The sequence below is a fragment of the Pseudophryne corroboree genome, chromosome 4 (genome assembly GCF_028390025.1).
Source record: "Pseudophryne corroboree isolate aPseCor3 chromosome 4, aPseCor3.hap2, whole genome shotgun sequence".
NCBI lineage: Eukaryota > Metazoa > Chordata > Amphibia > Anura > Myobatrachidae > Pseudophryne > Pseudophryne corroboree.
The window spans coordinates 612,884,053-612,902,379 of record NC_086447.1 but is presented as its reverse complement, the minus strand read 5'-3'; the positions used below and the strand labels follow the sequence as shown (position 1 = coordinate 612,902,379).

The window sequence follows — 18,327 nt, the reverse complement described above, 5'->3', positions numbered from 1 at the left end:
TCAAGGAATCATAGAGTAGTAACATGTGTATCAATATAACATTACCAGACAGATTTCCTACAACAAAAATAGTCATTGTTAACTCATTATTTAATGTTGCATTGCACTCATTGGCAATTTCACATATGTAACAGGCCCATAAGATAGATAGATAGATAGATAGATAGATAGATAGATAGATAGACAGACAGACAGACAGACAGACAGACAGACAGACAGACAGACAGACAGAGAGACTGTACTTTAAAGAACAATGCAAAGGGGAAAAATATATGGCTCACATTAGAAAATCCTGCCTCATATAACTGGGTACATAAAATAAGAGCAATAGAAGTCGGATGCAGAGAACTTTAATATTAGTTTTTGTAACGAATTCTGTGTAAATCCCTACTCGCTGCTTAATATTCTGACCAGGGGTGTTTGTAGCAAGCCTTGCACTTATTTGTTAGCAGCATTTCATTCTTGCTCTCCCCCCTCCTCTTTATTTTTCTTCCCCCGGCAAGATCCCTCCTCCTCATCCTCTTCTCATCCTTCTCTCATCTGTCCTGCCAGCCAAATCCTAGCAGCTGTAGTCATCATTGCCCGGCTGGATGGTCTTATGAGGCTATCTGCTGAGATCCAAGGGAGAGAGCCGCGCAGCTGGCGGGGCCCAGGTCTTGGCTCAATCAAGGTGAATCCTGTGGTCGGCTTGGCTTAGGCGCTGTCCGCCGGCCCATGGTGCTGAAGCCAGCAGCGTCCATTCCGGTTGTGCGAGTGTTGCTGGAGTAGGCGTGTAGAGGAGAACAAGGGAATCGCAGCAGCAGCAGCGCACTGGCAGCATTCATACATTCCTCCTGCCGTTGCCATTACTAACTCTCCGCCTTCTATGTCATCCCTTTATTGCTTTATTCCATGACATTAATATTTGTATTATTTCCGTGTCACCGCACAACTAATTGATGATTGTTTCCTACCATCTGCGGGATTTATCACTGGATGTTGCAACGTTACAGGAGCTGCTCATGCTTCGTTCCCCTCCCCAGCTGGCGGACGTTGCGTTGCACTGACCACATATTTTCTCTTTTTCCATTTATAAATAAGTGATATTTGTTACCAGCGATTTCCTCTGCTTCTGATCCCCTTTGGTCTTCTCTGTATCGTCTTATGACACATCAGTGTTGGTGAGAGAGAAAACAATTACACCAGCGCAATGGAGGAAGAGCTCAAGTGCCCTGTGTGTGGCTCCTTTTTCCGGGAGCCTCTGATCCTGCCCTGCTCACACAACGTCTGCCTGCCCTGTGCCCGCACCATTGTAGTGCAGACCCCTGAGAGCGAGCACCTACCTCACGCCGCACGCCCTATGCTGCTTATGGGTGCTGACTATGATTACCCAGACCACCTGGATAAGATGAGCCTCTACAGCGAGACAGATAGCGGCTATGGTTCCTACACCCCCAGCCTCAAGTCCCCCAATGGCGTAAGGGTATTACCCCCAGCTCCAGCCCCATCCTTAGCTGCTTCATCCGGAGCAACCTCCCGGGGTATGCATGGCAGTCTATGCAGCTCTTCCTCCATCACCTGCCCACAATGCCATCGCAGCGCATCCTTGGACGAAAGAGGGCTGAGGGGCTTCCAGCGCAACCGGCTTCTGGAGACTATAGTGCAGAGGTACCAGCAGGAGCGCAGCGCAACACCCGACGCAGAAGGCAGCGCTGCGCCAGAGACACTCAGGGGATCGGTGACCAATGCCAGGTGCCAGCTCTGTGATACAAACCCAGCAGAGGCCGCAGTAATGTGCGAGCAGTGTGATGTTCTTTACTGCTCTTCCTGCCAGAGGAAATGCCACCCTACCAGGGGACCTTTTGCCAAGCACCGGCTAGTGCCACCCTCCCAGCTGGCATCTTCCACTACTGGCAGTCAGAAAGCAGCCGGTGCAGCGTTAGGACCACCTAATACAGCACGCAAGTTCCCCACCTGTGCTGATCATGAGCTGGAGAACTATAGCATGTACTGCTTAAGCTGCAGGACTCCTGTGTGCTACCAGTGTCTGCAGGAGGGAAAGCATGCCAAGCATGAGATGAAAGCTCTTGGGATCATGTGGAAGCAACACAAGGTTAGAACAGTTGGCCTATAAATTACTTTCTTTGAAGTAGTTGAATATTAGCTGTTGTGGAAAGTTTTATATTTTTGCTCTGGTTTATATTTTACTAACTTCCACAAATAGTTATTTCATAGTTACACATGTTTAGAAAATAGGCTAATAAGTTTATTTCAGAGCACCTGGGTGCTTCAGTTCTGAATATGTTTTGTACTTATAACTAAGTCAATCCTTTCAAAAAGCTGCTTGAACGTGCTACTGCTGTTTCAGGCCCTTATTTATTAACTGGAGGTAAGCCCTTCTAACGTTTCACACTAAGCGGCCCATTTATAAACAATAGTATTTGCAGTATGATGTGTGCGTGATTTTAGTGCCCAAAAGCACATTGCAGTAGGCAATTACACTACTAGAATGTTTCAATGATTGCATGCAGGGACAGGGGCTTAGAAGAATCCCGCCCCTGCGTTGTTAGGAGTGAAGAAACGCATCAGCTCTCTTTAATCCTCTATCGAGACTTTTGCGCATGCATGGTAAACAGACTACCAATGCGCTGCGGCCATTGCCAGTAAATATAGTGAAGTACAGCCCATAGGCTAGTGAAGCTGCTGGAGCCAAACTCTGGAATGCTTTGCATTCCGGAACTTGGTAAATATGACAGCATTTCATCCGCCATAGAAACCTATGGGGGTTGAAGCTGCTGTCGGAAATGGAGTGACTGCAACATATATTTCCTATATCTGCTGTGGTCCCTCATTCATAGATTAAGATGGACCTTAATATTTGTGGTTATCCCCCATAAAACGGGTGTATTAGGGGAAAATGCAACAAATGTTTAAAGATAAATGGGCCCCTAACTACTTAAAGGGACAATGCCAGTAATTGCCAAGGTTGTGAAGAAAAAAACACACACACTGCAACCATAGCCTCACACACACTCTGCCTCCATTGCCTTACACACACTGCCACCATAGCCTCACACACACTCTGCCTCCATTGCCTTACACACACTGCCACCATAGCCTCACACATACACTGCAATAGCGTCACACACGCTGACCCTGTAGCATCACACACACTGTCCCCACAGCCTCACACATGTGCTGCCCCCATAGCCTCACACACATACATTGCTCCCATAGCCCCCCCCCCCAATACCCAGCCACATAAACATGCTGCCCCAAAGCGCCACACACACACACTAGTGGGGGAGAGGAGGGAGTTAACCAAGCTACACATCTATAGATCTTTAGGGCAAATAACCTTATCAGGAACATCCCACACCCTCAGATAGCCCTCACACAGCTAGAAGTGAAGAAGTAAGCAAGGAAACCCTTTCCGTATCGAAAGATACATTTCCCCACCACTAGTTGGCTGAACGGGTTAAGGCCCACGATGGGGCGTTGTGGGCTTAGGAAACTACATACAGAGACCAACCTAAACCATGGGCAGCCCCCCATTGATAATATGTAACAGAGATAACCGATGTCCCCCCCACCCCCCTTCCCCACCAATATGAACAAGCTTTAGTCACCTACCCCTCCCTCCCCCCCAGTGCCTCAGAGTTGTGAGGCACAGGGGAAGGTATGTGGTATCTAAATACCCAGGTACCATAGTGAGCGGTTTATGGCTAATCCAGGTACGGGGGTACGGGGTATGCAGTAGAAAAAAAACCCACTTTATTCATATACATAAAGCATTTAAAAAAAAAAGTTTTATATATTTTTGGGGATTTTTAAACATTTTAGTTCTTTTTATATTACTTTTTTTTTCTTTAAAAGTGGAACTGGAGGCGAAAGCCTGGCTTTCAGTCCATTATACATGTATGAACCAGCAAGCCCCGGGCTGCCAGACAGTGGGCCTGATTCATATGTGCCATCGCTGCTACTTCTATTTTCGCCACTGTGGGGGCATGCCTAGCACTCTGTGAGCTGCTGGCCATGCCCCCAGTCCCTCTCTTCTGGTGAGTAGACACTGGGCCTGATTCATGTTTGTAAGTAAAGCAAAATGAGCAAGTATCTTTGTGTCTGGAACAAACCATGGGGGTCATTCCGAGTTGTTCGCTCGTTAAATTTTTTCGCATCGCAGCGATTTTCCGCTTAGTGCGCATGCGCAATGTCTGCAGTGCGACTGCGCAAAGTAAATTTGCTATGCAGTTAGGTTTTTTACTCACGTTTTTTTCTTCGTTCTGGTGATCGTAATGTGATTGACAGGAAGTGGGTGTTTCTGGGCGGAAACTGGCCGTTTTATGAATGTGTGCGAAAAAACGCTACCGTTTCTGGGAAAAACGCGGGAGTGGCTGGAGAAACGGAGGAGTGTCTGGGCGAACGCTGGGTGTGTTTATGACGTCAAACCAGGAACGACAAGCACTGAACTGATCACAGATGCCGAGTAAGTCTCGAGCTACTCAGAAACTGCACAGAGATGTCTTTTCGCTATATTGCGAATCTTTCGTTCGCAATTTTAAGAAGCTAAGATTCACTCCCAGTAGGCGGCGGCTTAGCGTGTGTAAAGCTGCTAAAAGCAGCTTGCGAGCGAACAACTCGGAATGAGGGCCCATGTTGCCATGTAACGGGAGCAAATACATTTATATTTTTTTCTGTGCAGGGTAAATACTGGCTGCTTTTGCATATAGCACACAAATGTTAAGAAAGCATTGTTTTTACACTGTAATTTAGATTTCAATTTTAACAAACCCCACCAAAACCTAAAGCTGGGTACACATTATGTGGCATGCAAACGATACGATGTCACGATTTCCCTTGAACTCCTTGGAACTCCCATTCAGACAATGGGGGTCATTCCAAGTTGATTGTAGCTGTGCTAAATTTAGCACAGCTACGATCATGTTCCCTGACATGCGGGGGGACGCCCTGCACAGCGGCGATGCCTTTGCACTTCAGGAGTAGCTCCCGGCCAGCGCAGCTTTAGGGAGCTGTCCGGGAGCTACTCCTCGCTCCCTGGCCCGCAGCGGCTGCGTATGACATGACGCAGCCGCTGCGGCCCGCCCCCCCGTTCGGTCTGGCCACGCCTGCGTTGGCCGGACCGCGCCTACGAAATGGCAGCCAAACGCCGCTGTTTCACCCCCTCCCACCGATCGATGGCCTTTGCCTGTCAATCAGGCAGAGGCGATCACTGTCCTGCTACGGCCTTCGGCCGTCCGGCATGCGCAGGCGCATTACGGCACCGGCGCATGCGCAGCAGGGACCCGTTCGCCCTGCTGCGTTAAAACGCAGCGAGAAACCGGGTCGGAATGACCCCCAATATTGGGCCTAATTCAGACCTTATCGTAGCAGCAAATTTGTTAGCAGATGGGCAAAACCATGTGCATTGCAGGGGGCAGATATAACATGTGCAGAGAGAGTTAGGTTTGGGTGGGGTGTGTTTAAACTGAAATCTAAATTGCAGCCAGTATTTACCCTGCACAGAAACAATATAACACACCCAAATCTATCTCTCTCTACAAATGCTATATCTGCACCCCTCCCCCCTGCAGTGCACATGGTTTTGCCCATCTGCTAACAAATTTGCTGCTACGATCTGGTCTGAATTAGGCACATTCTGAGTACACACTGAACGATTTTACAAACTATGGGGGTCATTCCGAGTTGTTCGCTTGCAAGCTGCTTTTAGCAGCTTTGCACACGCTAAGCCGCCGCCTACTGGGAGTGAATCTTAGCTTATCAAAATTGCGAACGAAAGATTCGCAATAATGCAAAAAGACTTCTCTGTGCAGTTTCTGAGTAGCTCGAGACTTACTCTGCCAGTGCGATCAGTTCAGTGCTTGTCGTTCCTGGTTTGACGTCACAAACACACCCAGCGTTCGCCCAGACACTCCTCCGTTTCTCCAGCCACTCCCGTGTTTTTCCCAGAAACGGTAGCGTTTTTTCACACACTCCCGTAAAACGGCCAGTTTCCGCCCAGAAACACCCACTTCCTGTCAATCACATTACGATCACCAGAATGAAGAAAAAACCTCGTAATGCCGTGAGTAAAATTCCTAACTGCATAGCAATTTTACTTGGCGCAGTCGCACTGCGGACATTGCGCTTGCGCATTAGCGACTAATCGCTCCGTTGCGAGAACAAAATAAGGAGCGAACAACTCGGAATGACCCCCTATATACATGAGCCATCCAATACTACCAAATTGTTGGGTTTCAGACTAATGTAAATTAGTCGTTCGTCGTTAGAGGACAGCCTACACGATATGGTTCTAGTCATTAACGTCATTGTCTAAATTGAGCTGCATGTACAGACGACAGAGGACGCTGCTAGCGACCCGTGAGAGCGCGCATCCCTAGTGATATAGTGCGTACACACTGGATGATTAAACTTAAATGTCATAACAAATGGTCGTTATTAGCAAATTTAATAAAAATGTCCTCTAGTTTGTACCCAACTTAAATCCCTCTGCACGTTACATCTTCCCCACCTGCAGAGCAACATGGTTTTGCCCAGTTCCTTGACCATACCAATTTGTACATACAATCTATTCAGAGGGGGTCTGCCAAACCCCCCTCACCAACCCCCCACCCCTCGCGGACACTGTGGACCACAGGTGGGATAGTGCCTGAAAACGTGACTGTCCCGCAAAATTTAGGGCAGTTACAGTACATACTTCCCAACAATTGCTGATTTTAACTCTGGACCTTCGCGAGCCAATGGCACATGGGTCTGAAAAGTGGCGTGGTCTCAGTTGCAAGGTGGCGTGAACTCAGGTGGGAGGGCATGGCCTCAAAGGACATCCCCTCATCTCCAGGCTCATCTCCCTACCTGGCTGCATGGCCTCTGTTCTGTGATCACTCGCTGAGTAGCGGAGATCAAATGCTCCCCAACCTTCCCCCCACCAACGGGACACTGCGGCCAGTGGGTGGGAAAGGTATCCAGTCTATAGATCTACACTAATAAGATCTACAGTCAATAGGTCGATCGCTAATGGTAGACATGCATTAGGTCAACAGGGTCAAAAGGTTAACATGGTCAAAAGGTCGACATGTAAAAGGTAGGCAGTTCAAAAAGTTGACAGGGTCAAAAGGTTGACAGGGTTAAAACGTCGACATGACAATGGTCGACACACATATGGTCAACACAAGGTTTTTTTTGTTTGTTTTTCCCCCAACTTTATCATACTTTACCATCCACATGGACTACGATTGGGAATAGTAACCTGTGCTTAGCACAGTGGTAGTGGAGCGAGGTACCTTGCCCAAAGCATGGCGAGCGTAGCGAGCTATGCATGGGGACGTGGTACACTAATGGGGCTTGTTTGTGGCAGAAAAGTGACAAAACACCCCCAAAAAACAAAAAAATAGTGTCTACCTTTCTTGTGTTTACCATTTCCATGCCGACCTCTTGACCCTGTCAACCTTTTCTACTATCTGCCTATTCTATGTCAACCCTTTGACCCTGTCAACGTAATGCATGTCTTCTATTAGTGGTAGACATATTGACTGTAGACCTTCTTAGTGTAGATCTAATAATCCACTCCAGGTGGCAATGCAGGACTGTTTCAGAATAGCGGGACTGTCCCACTAGAATCCTGACAGTTGGGAGATATGCATTTAGGAGGTATGAATGCAGCAGGAGGCGTCTGATATAAGTAGATGCCTCCTGCTTGCATTAATGACCCATTGTGCGTCCTAGGACACAGCATTGAAACACCTGTGACACCATCGGCCGGCTGCATAACTACAAAGAGGCTAAAAAATCGCTGTCTTCTAATGGAGATCTTGGCCTCGGCACTCCTCCAAGAAGGCAGTGACACTCCTCCGTTGCCACCCCCTCCACTGACACCGATGCTATCTGCAGCGCTCCCTGCGTTAGGGGTGCCCTTCTCACATGTAACATATATTTTAGCTAGCCGGGCAGCGCTGCATCTGCCCGCCTCTAAGCTCCGCCCCCGCTCTGCGTCCTCTGTCCATCTCTGCACGGTGCACTGACCGTGATCACCCAGTCCCAGCCATGTGCATGGTAACAGCGTGGCCAGCACAGGGAGAAGAGCTGCACCAAGTCAGATGTTGCAAAAAGAAGTTGACTGCGCTCACCGTGGGGGTGGGGGAAGATAAAAAAATGAACGCTGTATCGCAGGTTGTCCTAGTTCCCTTGGAATACAGTGCGGCTTACAGAAAGAGAAAGGGGGAAACTGGAGATGGGGGAAAAAGAAGAAATAAACAGAAAAAGCAAAAGGAGCAGAATGGATAGAGGTGAAGAAAAGGAGTGAGAGGGAAATCAGAAAAGGGGGCAGGGCGGAGAGGGGTGAGAGTAAGATGGGAGTATGAGGAGCCCGGGGCAGGAGTGGGGATGGCATGAGTGTGAGAATATATTTGTGTATTTGTATAGATGTGTAAAGGATTTCTTCCGCTTCCAGTTACCCTCTTCCTCTGAGCTGCGCTGTATCCCATCACAGAAGGTGACAGGATGAAGGTCATCTGTGTTGTGCGATGACCTGCAGGGCTGGTAACTGCGGTGCTTTGTGAGCTTCAGACCTCATTCTCCTGCTAGTGGCGGCCTCATTCTCCCGGGGGTCCCCTCACTGATACCTGTCCCCAGCCACTCACACCCCTTATTCCATGTCCCTTCAATAAAATCTGTCCCCCGCCACTCACATCCTCACCCCCTTCCCACGTGTCCCCTCACTAATACCTGTCCCCAGCCGCTCACATCCACACCCCTTTCCCCCGTGTCCCCTCAATAATACCTGTCCCAGGTCGCTCACATCCACACACCCTTCCCCCGTGTCCCCTAACTAATAACTGTCCCCAGCCGCTCACATCCACACCCCATTCCCCCATGTCCCCTCACCGATACCTGTCCCCAGCCACTCACATCCACACCCCCTTCCCCCGTGTCCCCTCACTAATACCTGTCCCAATCTGCTCACATCCGCACCCCCTTGCCACGTATCCCCTCACTAATACCTGTCCCCAGCCGCTCACATCCACACCCCCTTCCCACGTGTCCCCTCACTAATACCTATCCCAAGCCGCTCACATCCACACCCCCTTCCTCCGTGTCCCCTCACTAATACCTGTCCCCAGACGCTCACATCCTCACCCCCTTCCCCCGTGTCCTCTCACTAATACCTGTCCCCAGCCGCTCACATCCACACCCCCTTCCCCCGTGTCCCCTCACTAATAGCTGTCCCCAGCCGCTCACATCCACACCCCCTTCCCATGTGTCCCCTCACTAATACCTATCCCAAGCCGCTCACATCCACACCCCCTTCCCCCGTGTCCCCTCACTAATACCTGTCCCCAGCCACTCACATCCACACCCCCTTCCCCTGTGTCCCCTCAATAATACCTGTCCCAGGCCGCTCACATCCACACCCCCTTCCCCCGTGTCCCCTCACTAATACCTATCCCAAGCCGCTCACATCCACACACCCTTCCCCCGTGTCCCCTCACTAATACCTGTCCCCAGACGCTCACATCCTCACCCCCTTCCCCCGTGTCCCCTCACTAATACCTATCCCAAGCCGCTCACATCCACACACCCTTCCCCCGTGTCCCCTCACTAATACCTGTCCCCAGACGCTCACATCCACACCCCTTTCCCCCGTGTCCCCTCAATAATACCTGTCCCAGGCCGCTCACATCCACACACCCTTCCCCCGTGTCCCCTAACTAATAACTGTCCCCAGCCGCTCACATCCACACCCCATTCCCCCATGTCCCCTCACCGATACCTGTCCCCAGCCACTCACATCCACACCCCCTTCCCCCGTGTCCCCTCACTAATACCTATCCCAAGCCGCTCACATCCACCCCCCTTTCCCCCGTGTCCACTCAATAATACCTGTCCCAGGCCGCTCACATCCACACACCCTTCCCCCGTGTCCCCTAACTAATAACTGTCCCCAGCCGCTCACATCCACACCCCATTCCCCCATGTCCCCTCACCGATACCTGTCCCCAGCCGCTCACATCCACACCCCCTTCCCACGTGTCCCCTCACTAATACCTATCCCAAGCCGCTCACATCCACACCCCCTTCCTCCGTGTCCCCTCACTAATACCTGTCCCCAGCCGCTCACATCCACACCCCCTTCCCCCGTGTCCCCTCACTAATACCTGTCCCCAGCCACTCACATCCACACCCCCTTCCCCTGTGTCCCCTCAATAATACCTGTCCCAGGCCGCTCACATCCACACCCCCTTCCCCCGTGTCCCCTCACTAATACCTATCCCAAGCCGCTCACATCCACACACCCTTCCCCCGTGTCCCCTCACTAATACCTGTCCCCAGACGCTCACATCCTCACCCCTTTCCCCCATGTCCCCTCAATAATACCTGTCCCAGGCCGCTCACATCCTCACCCCATTCCCCCGTGTCCCCTCACTGATACCTGTCCCCAGCCACTCACATCCACACCCCCTTCCCCCGTGTCCCCTCACTAATACCTATCCCAATCTGCTCACATCCGCACCCCCTTCCCACGTATCCCCTCACTAATACCTGTCCCCAGCCGCTCACATCCACACCCCCTTCCCACGTGTCCCCTCACTAATACCTATCCCAAGCCGCTCACATCCACACCCCCTTCCCCCGTGTCCCCTCACTAATACCTGTCCGCAGACGCTCACATCCACACCCCCTTCCCCCGTGTCCTCTCAATAATACCTGTCCCCAGCCGCTCACATCCACACACCCTTCCCCCGTGTCCCCTCACTAATACCTGTCCCCAGACGCTCACATCCACACCCCCTTCCCCCGTGTCCCCTCACTAATACCTGTCCCCAGCCACTCACATCCACACCCCCTTCCCCCGTGTCCTCTCACTAATACCTGTCCCCAGCCGCTCACATCCACACCCCCTTCCCCCGTGTCCCCTCACTAATAGCTGTCCCCAGCCACTCACATCCACACCCCCTTCCCCTGTGTCCCCTCAATAATACCTGTCCCAGGCCGCTCACATCCACACCCCCTTCCCCCGTGTCCCCTCACTAATACCTATCCCAAGCCGCTCACATCCACACACCCTTCCCCCGTGTCCTCTCAATAATACCTGTCCGCAGACGCTCACATCCACACCCCCTTCCCCCGTGTCCTCTCAATAATACCTGTCCCCAGCCGCTCACATCCACACACCCTTCCCCCGTGTCCTCTCAATAATACCTGTCCCCAGCCGCTCACATCCACACACCCTTCTCCGTGTCCCCTCACTAATACCTGTCCCCAGCCGCTCACATCCACACCCCCTTCCCACGTGTACCCTCACTAATACCTATCCCAAGCCGCTCACATCCACACCCCCTTCCCCCGTGTCCCCTCACTAATACCTGTCCCCAGACGCTCACATCCTCACCCCCTTCCCCCGTGTCCTATCACTAATACCTGTCCCCAGCCGCTCACATCCACACCCCCTTCCCCCGTGTCCCCTCACTAATAGCTGTCCCCAGCCGCTCACATCCACACCCCCTTCCCATGTGTCCCCTCACTAATACCTATCCCAAGCCGCTCACATCCACACCCCCTTCCCCCGTGTCCCCTCACTAATACCTGTCCCCAGCCACTCACATCCACACCCCCTTCCCCTGTGTCCCCTCAATAATACCTGTCCCAGGCCGCTCACATCCACACCCCCTTCCCCCGTGTCCCCTCACTAATACCTATCCCAAGCCGCTCACATCCACACACCCTTCCCCCGTGTCCCCTCACTAATACCTGTCCCCAGACGCTCACATCCTCACCCCCTTCCCCCGTGTCCCCTCACTAATACCTATCCCAAGCCGCTCACATCCACACACCCTTCCCCCGTGTCCCCTCACTAATACCTGTCCCCAGACGCTCACATCCACACCCCTTTCCCCCGTGTCCCCTCAATAATACCTGTCCCAGGCCGCTCACATCCACACACCCTTCCCCCGTGTCCCCTAACTAATAACTGTCCCCAGCCGCTCACATCCACACCCCATTCCCCCATGTCCCCTCACCGATACCTGTCCCCAGCCACTCACATCCACACCCCCTTCCCCCGTGTCCCCTCACTAATACCTATCCCAAGCCGCTCACATCCACACCCCTTTCCCCCGTGTCCACTCAATAATACCTGTCCCAGGCCGCTCACATCCACACACCCTTCCCCCGTGTCCCCTAACTAATAACTGTCCCCAGCCGCTCACATCCACACCCCATTCCCCCATGTCCCCTCACCGATACCTGTCCCCAGCCGCTCACATCCACACCCCCTTCCCACGTGTCCCCTCACTAATACCTATCCCAAGCCGCTCACATCCACACCCCCTTCCTCCGTGTCCCCTCACTAATACCTGTCCCCAGCCGCTCACATCCACACCCCCTTCCCCCGTGTCCCCTCACTAATACCTGTCCCCAGCCACTCACATCCACACCCCCTTCCCCTGTGTCCCCTCAATAATACCTGTCCCAGGCCGCTCACATCCACACCCCCTTCCCCCGTGTCCCCTCACTAATACCTATCCCAAGCCGCTCACATCCACACACCCTTCCCCCGTGTCCCCTCACTAATACCTGTCCCCAGACGCTCACATCCTCACCCCTTTCCCCCGTGTCCCCTCAATAATACCTGTCCCAGGCCGCTCACATCCTCACCCCATTCCCCCGTGTCCCCTCACTGATACCTGTCCCCAGCCACTCACATCCACACCCCCTTCCCCCGTGTCCCCTCACTAATACCTATCCCAATCTGCTCACATCCGCACCCCCTTCCCACGTATCCCCTCACTAATACCTGTCCCCAGCCGCTCACATCCACACCCCCTTCCCACGTGTCCCCTCACTAATACCTATCCCAAGCCGCTCACATCCACACCCCCTTCCCCCGTGTCCCCTCACTAATACCTGTCCGCAGACGCTCACATCCACACCCCCTTCCCCCGTGTCCTCTCAATAATACCTGTCCCCAGCCGCTCACATCCACACACCCTTCCCCCGTGTCCCCTCACTAATACCTGTCCCCAGACGCTCACATCCACACCCCCTTCCCCCGTGTCCCCTCACTAATACCTGTCCCCAGCCACTCACATCCACACCCCCTTCCCCCGTGTCCTCTCACTAATACCTGTCCCCAGCCGCTCACATCCACACCCCCTTCCCCCGTGTCCCCTCACTAATAGCTGTCCCCAGCCACTCACATCCACACCCCCTTCCCCTGTGTCCCCTCAATAATACCTGTCCCAGGCCGCTCACATCCACACCCCCTTCCCCCGTGTCCCCTCACTAATACCTATCCCAAGCCGCTCACATCCACACACCCTTCCCCCGTGTCCTCTCAATAATACCTGTCCGCAGACGCTCACATCCACACCCCCTTCCCCCGTGTCCTCTCAATAATACCTGTCCCCAGCCGCTCACATCCACACACCCTTCCCCCGTGTCCTCTCAATAATACCTGTCCCCAGCCGCTCACATCCACACACCCTTCTCCGTGTCCCCTCACTAATACCTGTCCCCAGCCGCTCACATCCACACCCCCTTCCCACGTGTACCCTCACTAATACCTATCCCAAGCCGCTCACATCCACACCCCCTTCCCCCGTGTCCCCTCACTAATACCTGTCCCCAGACGCTCACATCCTCACCCCCTTCCCCCGTGTCCTGTCACTAATACCTGTCCCCAGCCGCTCACATCCACACCCCCTTCCCCCGTGTCCCCTCACTAATACCTGTCCCCAGATGCTCACATCCACACCACCTTCCCCGTGTCCCCTCACTAATACCTGTCCCCAGACGCTCACATCCTCACCCCCTTCCCCCGTGTCCTCTCACTAATACCTGTCCCCAGCCGCTCACATCCTCACCCCCTTCCCCCGTGTCCTCTCACTAATACCTATCCCAAGCCGCTCACATCCACACCCCCGTGTCCCCTCACTAATACCTGTCCCCAGACGCTCACATCCTCACCCCCTTCCCCCGTGTCCTATCACTAATACCTGTCCCCAGCCGCTCACATCCACACCCCCTTCCCCCGTGTCCCCTCACTAATACCTGTCCCCAGATGCTCACATCCACACCACCTTCCCCGTGTCCCCTCACTAATACCTGTCCCCAGACGCTCACATCCTCACCCCCTTCCCCCGTGTCCTCTCACTAATACCTGTCCCCAGCCGCTCACATCCTCACCCCCTTCCCCCGTGTCCTCTCACTAATACCTATCCCAAGCCGCTCACATCCACACCCCCTTCCCCCGTGTCCCCTCACTAATACCTGTCCCCAGACGCTCACATCCACACCCCCTTCCCCGTGTCCCCTCACTAATACCTGTCCCCAGACGCTCACATCCACACCCCCTTCCCCCGTGTCCCCTCACTAATACCTGTCCCCAGACGCTCACATCCTCACCCCCTTCCCCCGTGTCCTCTCACTAATACCTGTCCCCAGCCGCTCACATCCTCACCCCCTTCCCCCGTGTCCTCTCACTAATACCTATTCCAAGCCGCTCACATCCACACCCCCTTCCCCCGTGTCCCCTCACTAATACCTGTCCCCAGACGCTCACATCCACACCCCCTTCCCCCGTGTCCCCTCACTAATACCTGTCCCCAGAAGCTCACATCCACACCCCCTTCCCCCGTGTCCCCTCACTAATACCTGTCCCAGGCCGCTCACATCCACACCCCCTTCCCCCGTGTCCCCTCACTAATACCTGTCCCAGGCCGCTCACATCCACACACCCTTCCCCCGTGTCCCCTCACTAATACCTGTCCCAGGCCGCTCACATCCACACCCCCTTCCCCCTTGTCCCCTCACTAATACCTGTCCACAGACGCCACACACGCTGCACCCATTTTTTTAATACTCACCCCACCGGAGTCTTGCATCAGTGCTGTTTAAACCCCGTGAAAATGGCCGCTGCGCATGCGCAGTAGAGAAATCACTGGGAAAATGGCCACCGCACCATTTTCACGGAGATCTGCGCATGCGCAGTAGAGCTCAGACTCTACAGCGTTCCTGGCAAAGAGGAGGTGGCCCGAACGGAGGAGGCTGGACACGGGCCTCCTCCTCTCTTAAAGCGCCCCTGCCTATTACTCTGTTCCTAAGCCCAGTTATAATGGTAACTTAGGTGTGTTAGGTGCCATAATTTAACTTCTGAGACCTAGGGATATACTGTATTTATTAAAGTGCAGGTTTTTAGAAGTGGAGATTCTCACTATTGTCTTCTAGAAGGTGCTAGATAAATGATAAGTAGAATCTGATTGGTTGCTATGGGCAACATCTCGACTTCTACAAGCCCGCACATTAGTAAATATATCACCTAATATCCACCAAATCCCTTGCACCTCCTATGATCTAAAACCTCCTATGATGTGTGTTCTTTATATGATATTGCTGTCAAGAGCAATAACTTTCTCACTAGAGTTCGATACTGTGTGAGATGGCTATAAATGGAAAAGATAATTGCGTTACTTTTTACATTAACCCTTGGCTGAATAGTGGGATTACTTAAAACAATGTATGTTTCCCCATTATTTAAGTAGAACATTGATTGCTGAATAGAGCCCTACGTGAACTTGTTAGGGTTTAACACCTATAAATCCAGTGAGTGGTGGGACTCCTGTTGTTGTGGTTTGTGCCCCGCCCATACTGCTGTGAAGTATCAGTCTTGCCCTGCCCCCCAGGAGCGGTTCTTGGTGCGGGCGCTGCGGCCTGGGGGCGCGGCCGCAGTTACCCTGCAGGCACCGCCGCCTACCCGCACCCCGCTCCCCGGCTGCAGCAGATGCCGTGGGCTGTGTGGGCATCCGCTGCAGCCAGCTCCAGTGACAGACATAGAGGTCATTATTGACCTCTAGTGTCTGTGCGGCGCTGCTATGGGAGAGACATCATGACGTCTCTCTCCAAGCTTTTAGCTCTCTCCAAGCTTTGATAAATCTCCCCCTTTATTGTGTTTAATTATTTAATTTCCTATACTTCCCTATTACTAATAAAGAAACATAGATCTATTTATATCGTAGCTTGTGATTATTTGACTAGATGGCAAGGTTTTGAAAATTCCTGCTATATTCTACTGTATGTTATCATTCTGGAATAGGAAGATACTGTAGATGTGAGTGTGCATGGTGTTGCTTTATATTGCATCAGATTATTTAGCAATGCAATTTTGTTTTCCAATTTTTTATACTATTGTATATAATCATAACAGTACAGTGTCAGTGAGAAATGGAATAGCAGTAAAATGCTGTTAAAACACTCACCAAAAGAGGTTTAGTGCTCTTTTCAGAATACTGCGGATATCCTTTTCATTAAGAAGATGTTATTTTTTTAATATTTTTTTTTTTTTATTATATCATTATTATATTTTCATTTATTGCATAGCTGTCAGAAATACAGAGTAATAAAAGGTGTACTTACTTGATTTGTGTAGTGAGTTGCAAATCATGGATGTATAAAAACTGACTTGCTGCCCGGGGGCGTCGGAATGGGGAGGCAGGCAAGGGGGCAGCTCACTCCCCCCAAAACAGGAGAGAGGCGCCATCCAGCCGGACCCACAACCGCACGCCAGTGCAGCAGCCGCCACCAGCAGCTTCAGCGCTGCCCGAGCTGTATTAGCAGCGGTGCGTCCGGCACCGCTGCTACTATATTACTTTACACAACGGGCAGCACTGAAGCTGCCTGCCCCGTGTGCTCCGCCCAGCGCTGGCCTGACACATACTTGGGCTACGCAGCCATGTAGAGAGCAGGTCAGTGAAAGGCACTGCTGCTGACAGTGGGTGAGTCACCTTCACTCACTATACAGCGCACGGCCGCCCGCCAGATTCCAGCGACTCCGCGGTCCTCCCCTCCCGCCCGCCTGTCTGGCCGCCTGCCGGATCACAGCGGCTCCTGCCCGGTGGAACTGTCCACTTCTATTGCAGCAGTGATCAGAAGTTTCCCTGGTGTTTAATTCATGAGTGGGACACATTCAGCAGCAAAGGTGAGCTGGTGTGTGTAATGTTTATTTCTCTTACGTCCTAGAGGATACTGGGGTCCATATTTGTACCATGCGGTATAGACTGGTCCACTAGGAGCCATGGGCACTTTAAGCATTTGATAGTGTGGGCTGGCTCCTCCCTCTTTGCCCCTCCTACCAGACTCCATTTAGAAAATGTGCCCAGAGGAGCCGGTCACGCTTAGGGAAGCTCCAGAAGAGTTTTCTACATTTATTTTGCTGTTTGTTGTTTTCAGACACCGCTGTTTGGCAACAGCCTGTCTGCTACATGGGACTTATGCCTCCTCCAGGGCTAATGGTACCGTTCCCCGCTGACAGGACACTGAGCTCCTGAGGGTCCTATTCGCAAGCCCCACTACTGCAAGCGTACAGACCCGCAGCACGCCGCCACCCCTAACAGAGCCAGAAGACAGAAGAGTGGTGAGTAGATGGCCGGTGTCCCGGTTAGCAGTTCACCGGCTTAAATGGCGGCATAAGGGTATGGAGCGCAACGCTGACATGCAGGCAGGGCCGGTTCTTGGCCTTGTGGCGCCCCGGGCAAAGTATAGGGGCGTGGCTTCAAATGGGGGCGTGGTCAGTTACGCCCCCATTTATGCCCCCTGTAGCGACGCTGAAAGAAAAAATAAAATAAAAAAAGTATATTTACCATCCCCGTTCCTGATCCAGACCGCTGCAGACCTCCTCCGCCGGCGCCGCTCTTCTTCTCTCCTCTCCTCGATCTATGGGAGAGACGTTATTACGTCTCTCCCATAGAACAGCATAGACACTAGAGGTCAATTATGACCCCTAGTGTCTGTGCCACTATGCTGTGCGGTGCGCGATAACATCATCGCGCACCGCACAGCAAAGGTCCTCTACATGAAGGGAAACTAGACCGTAGCGTCTAGTTTCCCTTCATGGAGAGGACCTTTGCTGTGCGGTGCGCGATGACGTCATCGCGCACCGCACAACTATGGTCCTCTCAATGAAGGGAAACTAGACGCTACGCGTCTGATTCCCTTCAAAGCAGGGGGGCACAGCAGGGCACTGCGGGGGGCACAGTGGCGGATCTTGCCCTGGTGCGGCGCCCTCCGGAAGGCGGCGCCCCGGGCAAAAGTACCGCTTGCCCGTGGCAAGATCCGCCACTGCATGCAGGCTGCGCTCCAGGGCTCAGGATAACATGCAGTGCGTGTGTCCCGCTGTGAGGGGCGCGTTGACCCACTAATGAAATACCCACACTGGCAAACTAGCTTACAGAGGTTCTAACCCACTGTTTAGCAACAACCATACCTCAGCCAGTATAAAAAAAATGGGAATACCGCGTGCCATTACGGGGCCGGGGCTTCACTATGAGCGGATCCAGAAGC

The 18,327-nt window shown here is 52.7% G+C and overlaps 1 protein-coding gene across 1 annotated transcript in view; it reads left to right on the top strand.

Annotated features, from left to right (window-relative positions):
* The first annotated feature begins 506 nt into the window (after positions 1-506).
* The window catches only part of TRIM67 (tripartite motif containing 67), a 310,592-nt gene continuing 292,771 nt past the window's right edge, over positions 507-18,327 (top strand). The window contains exon 1 of the mRNA XM_063917642.1: positions 507-2,092. Coding sequence (XP_063773712.1) covers positions 1,190-2,092 — 903 coding nt within the window. The 5' untranslated portion in view covers positions 507-1,189. The remainder of the gene's footprint in view (positions 2,093-18,327) is intronic.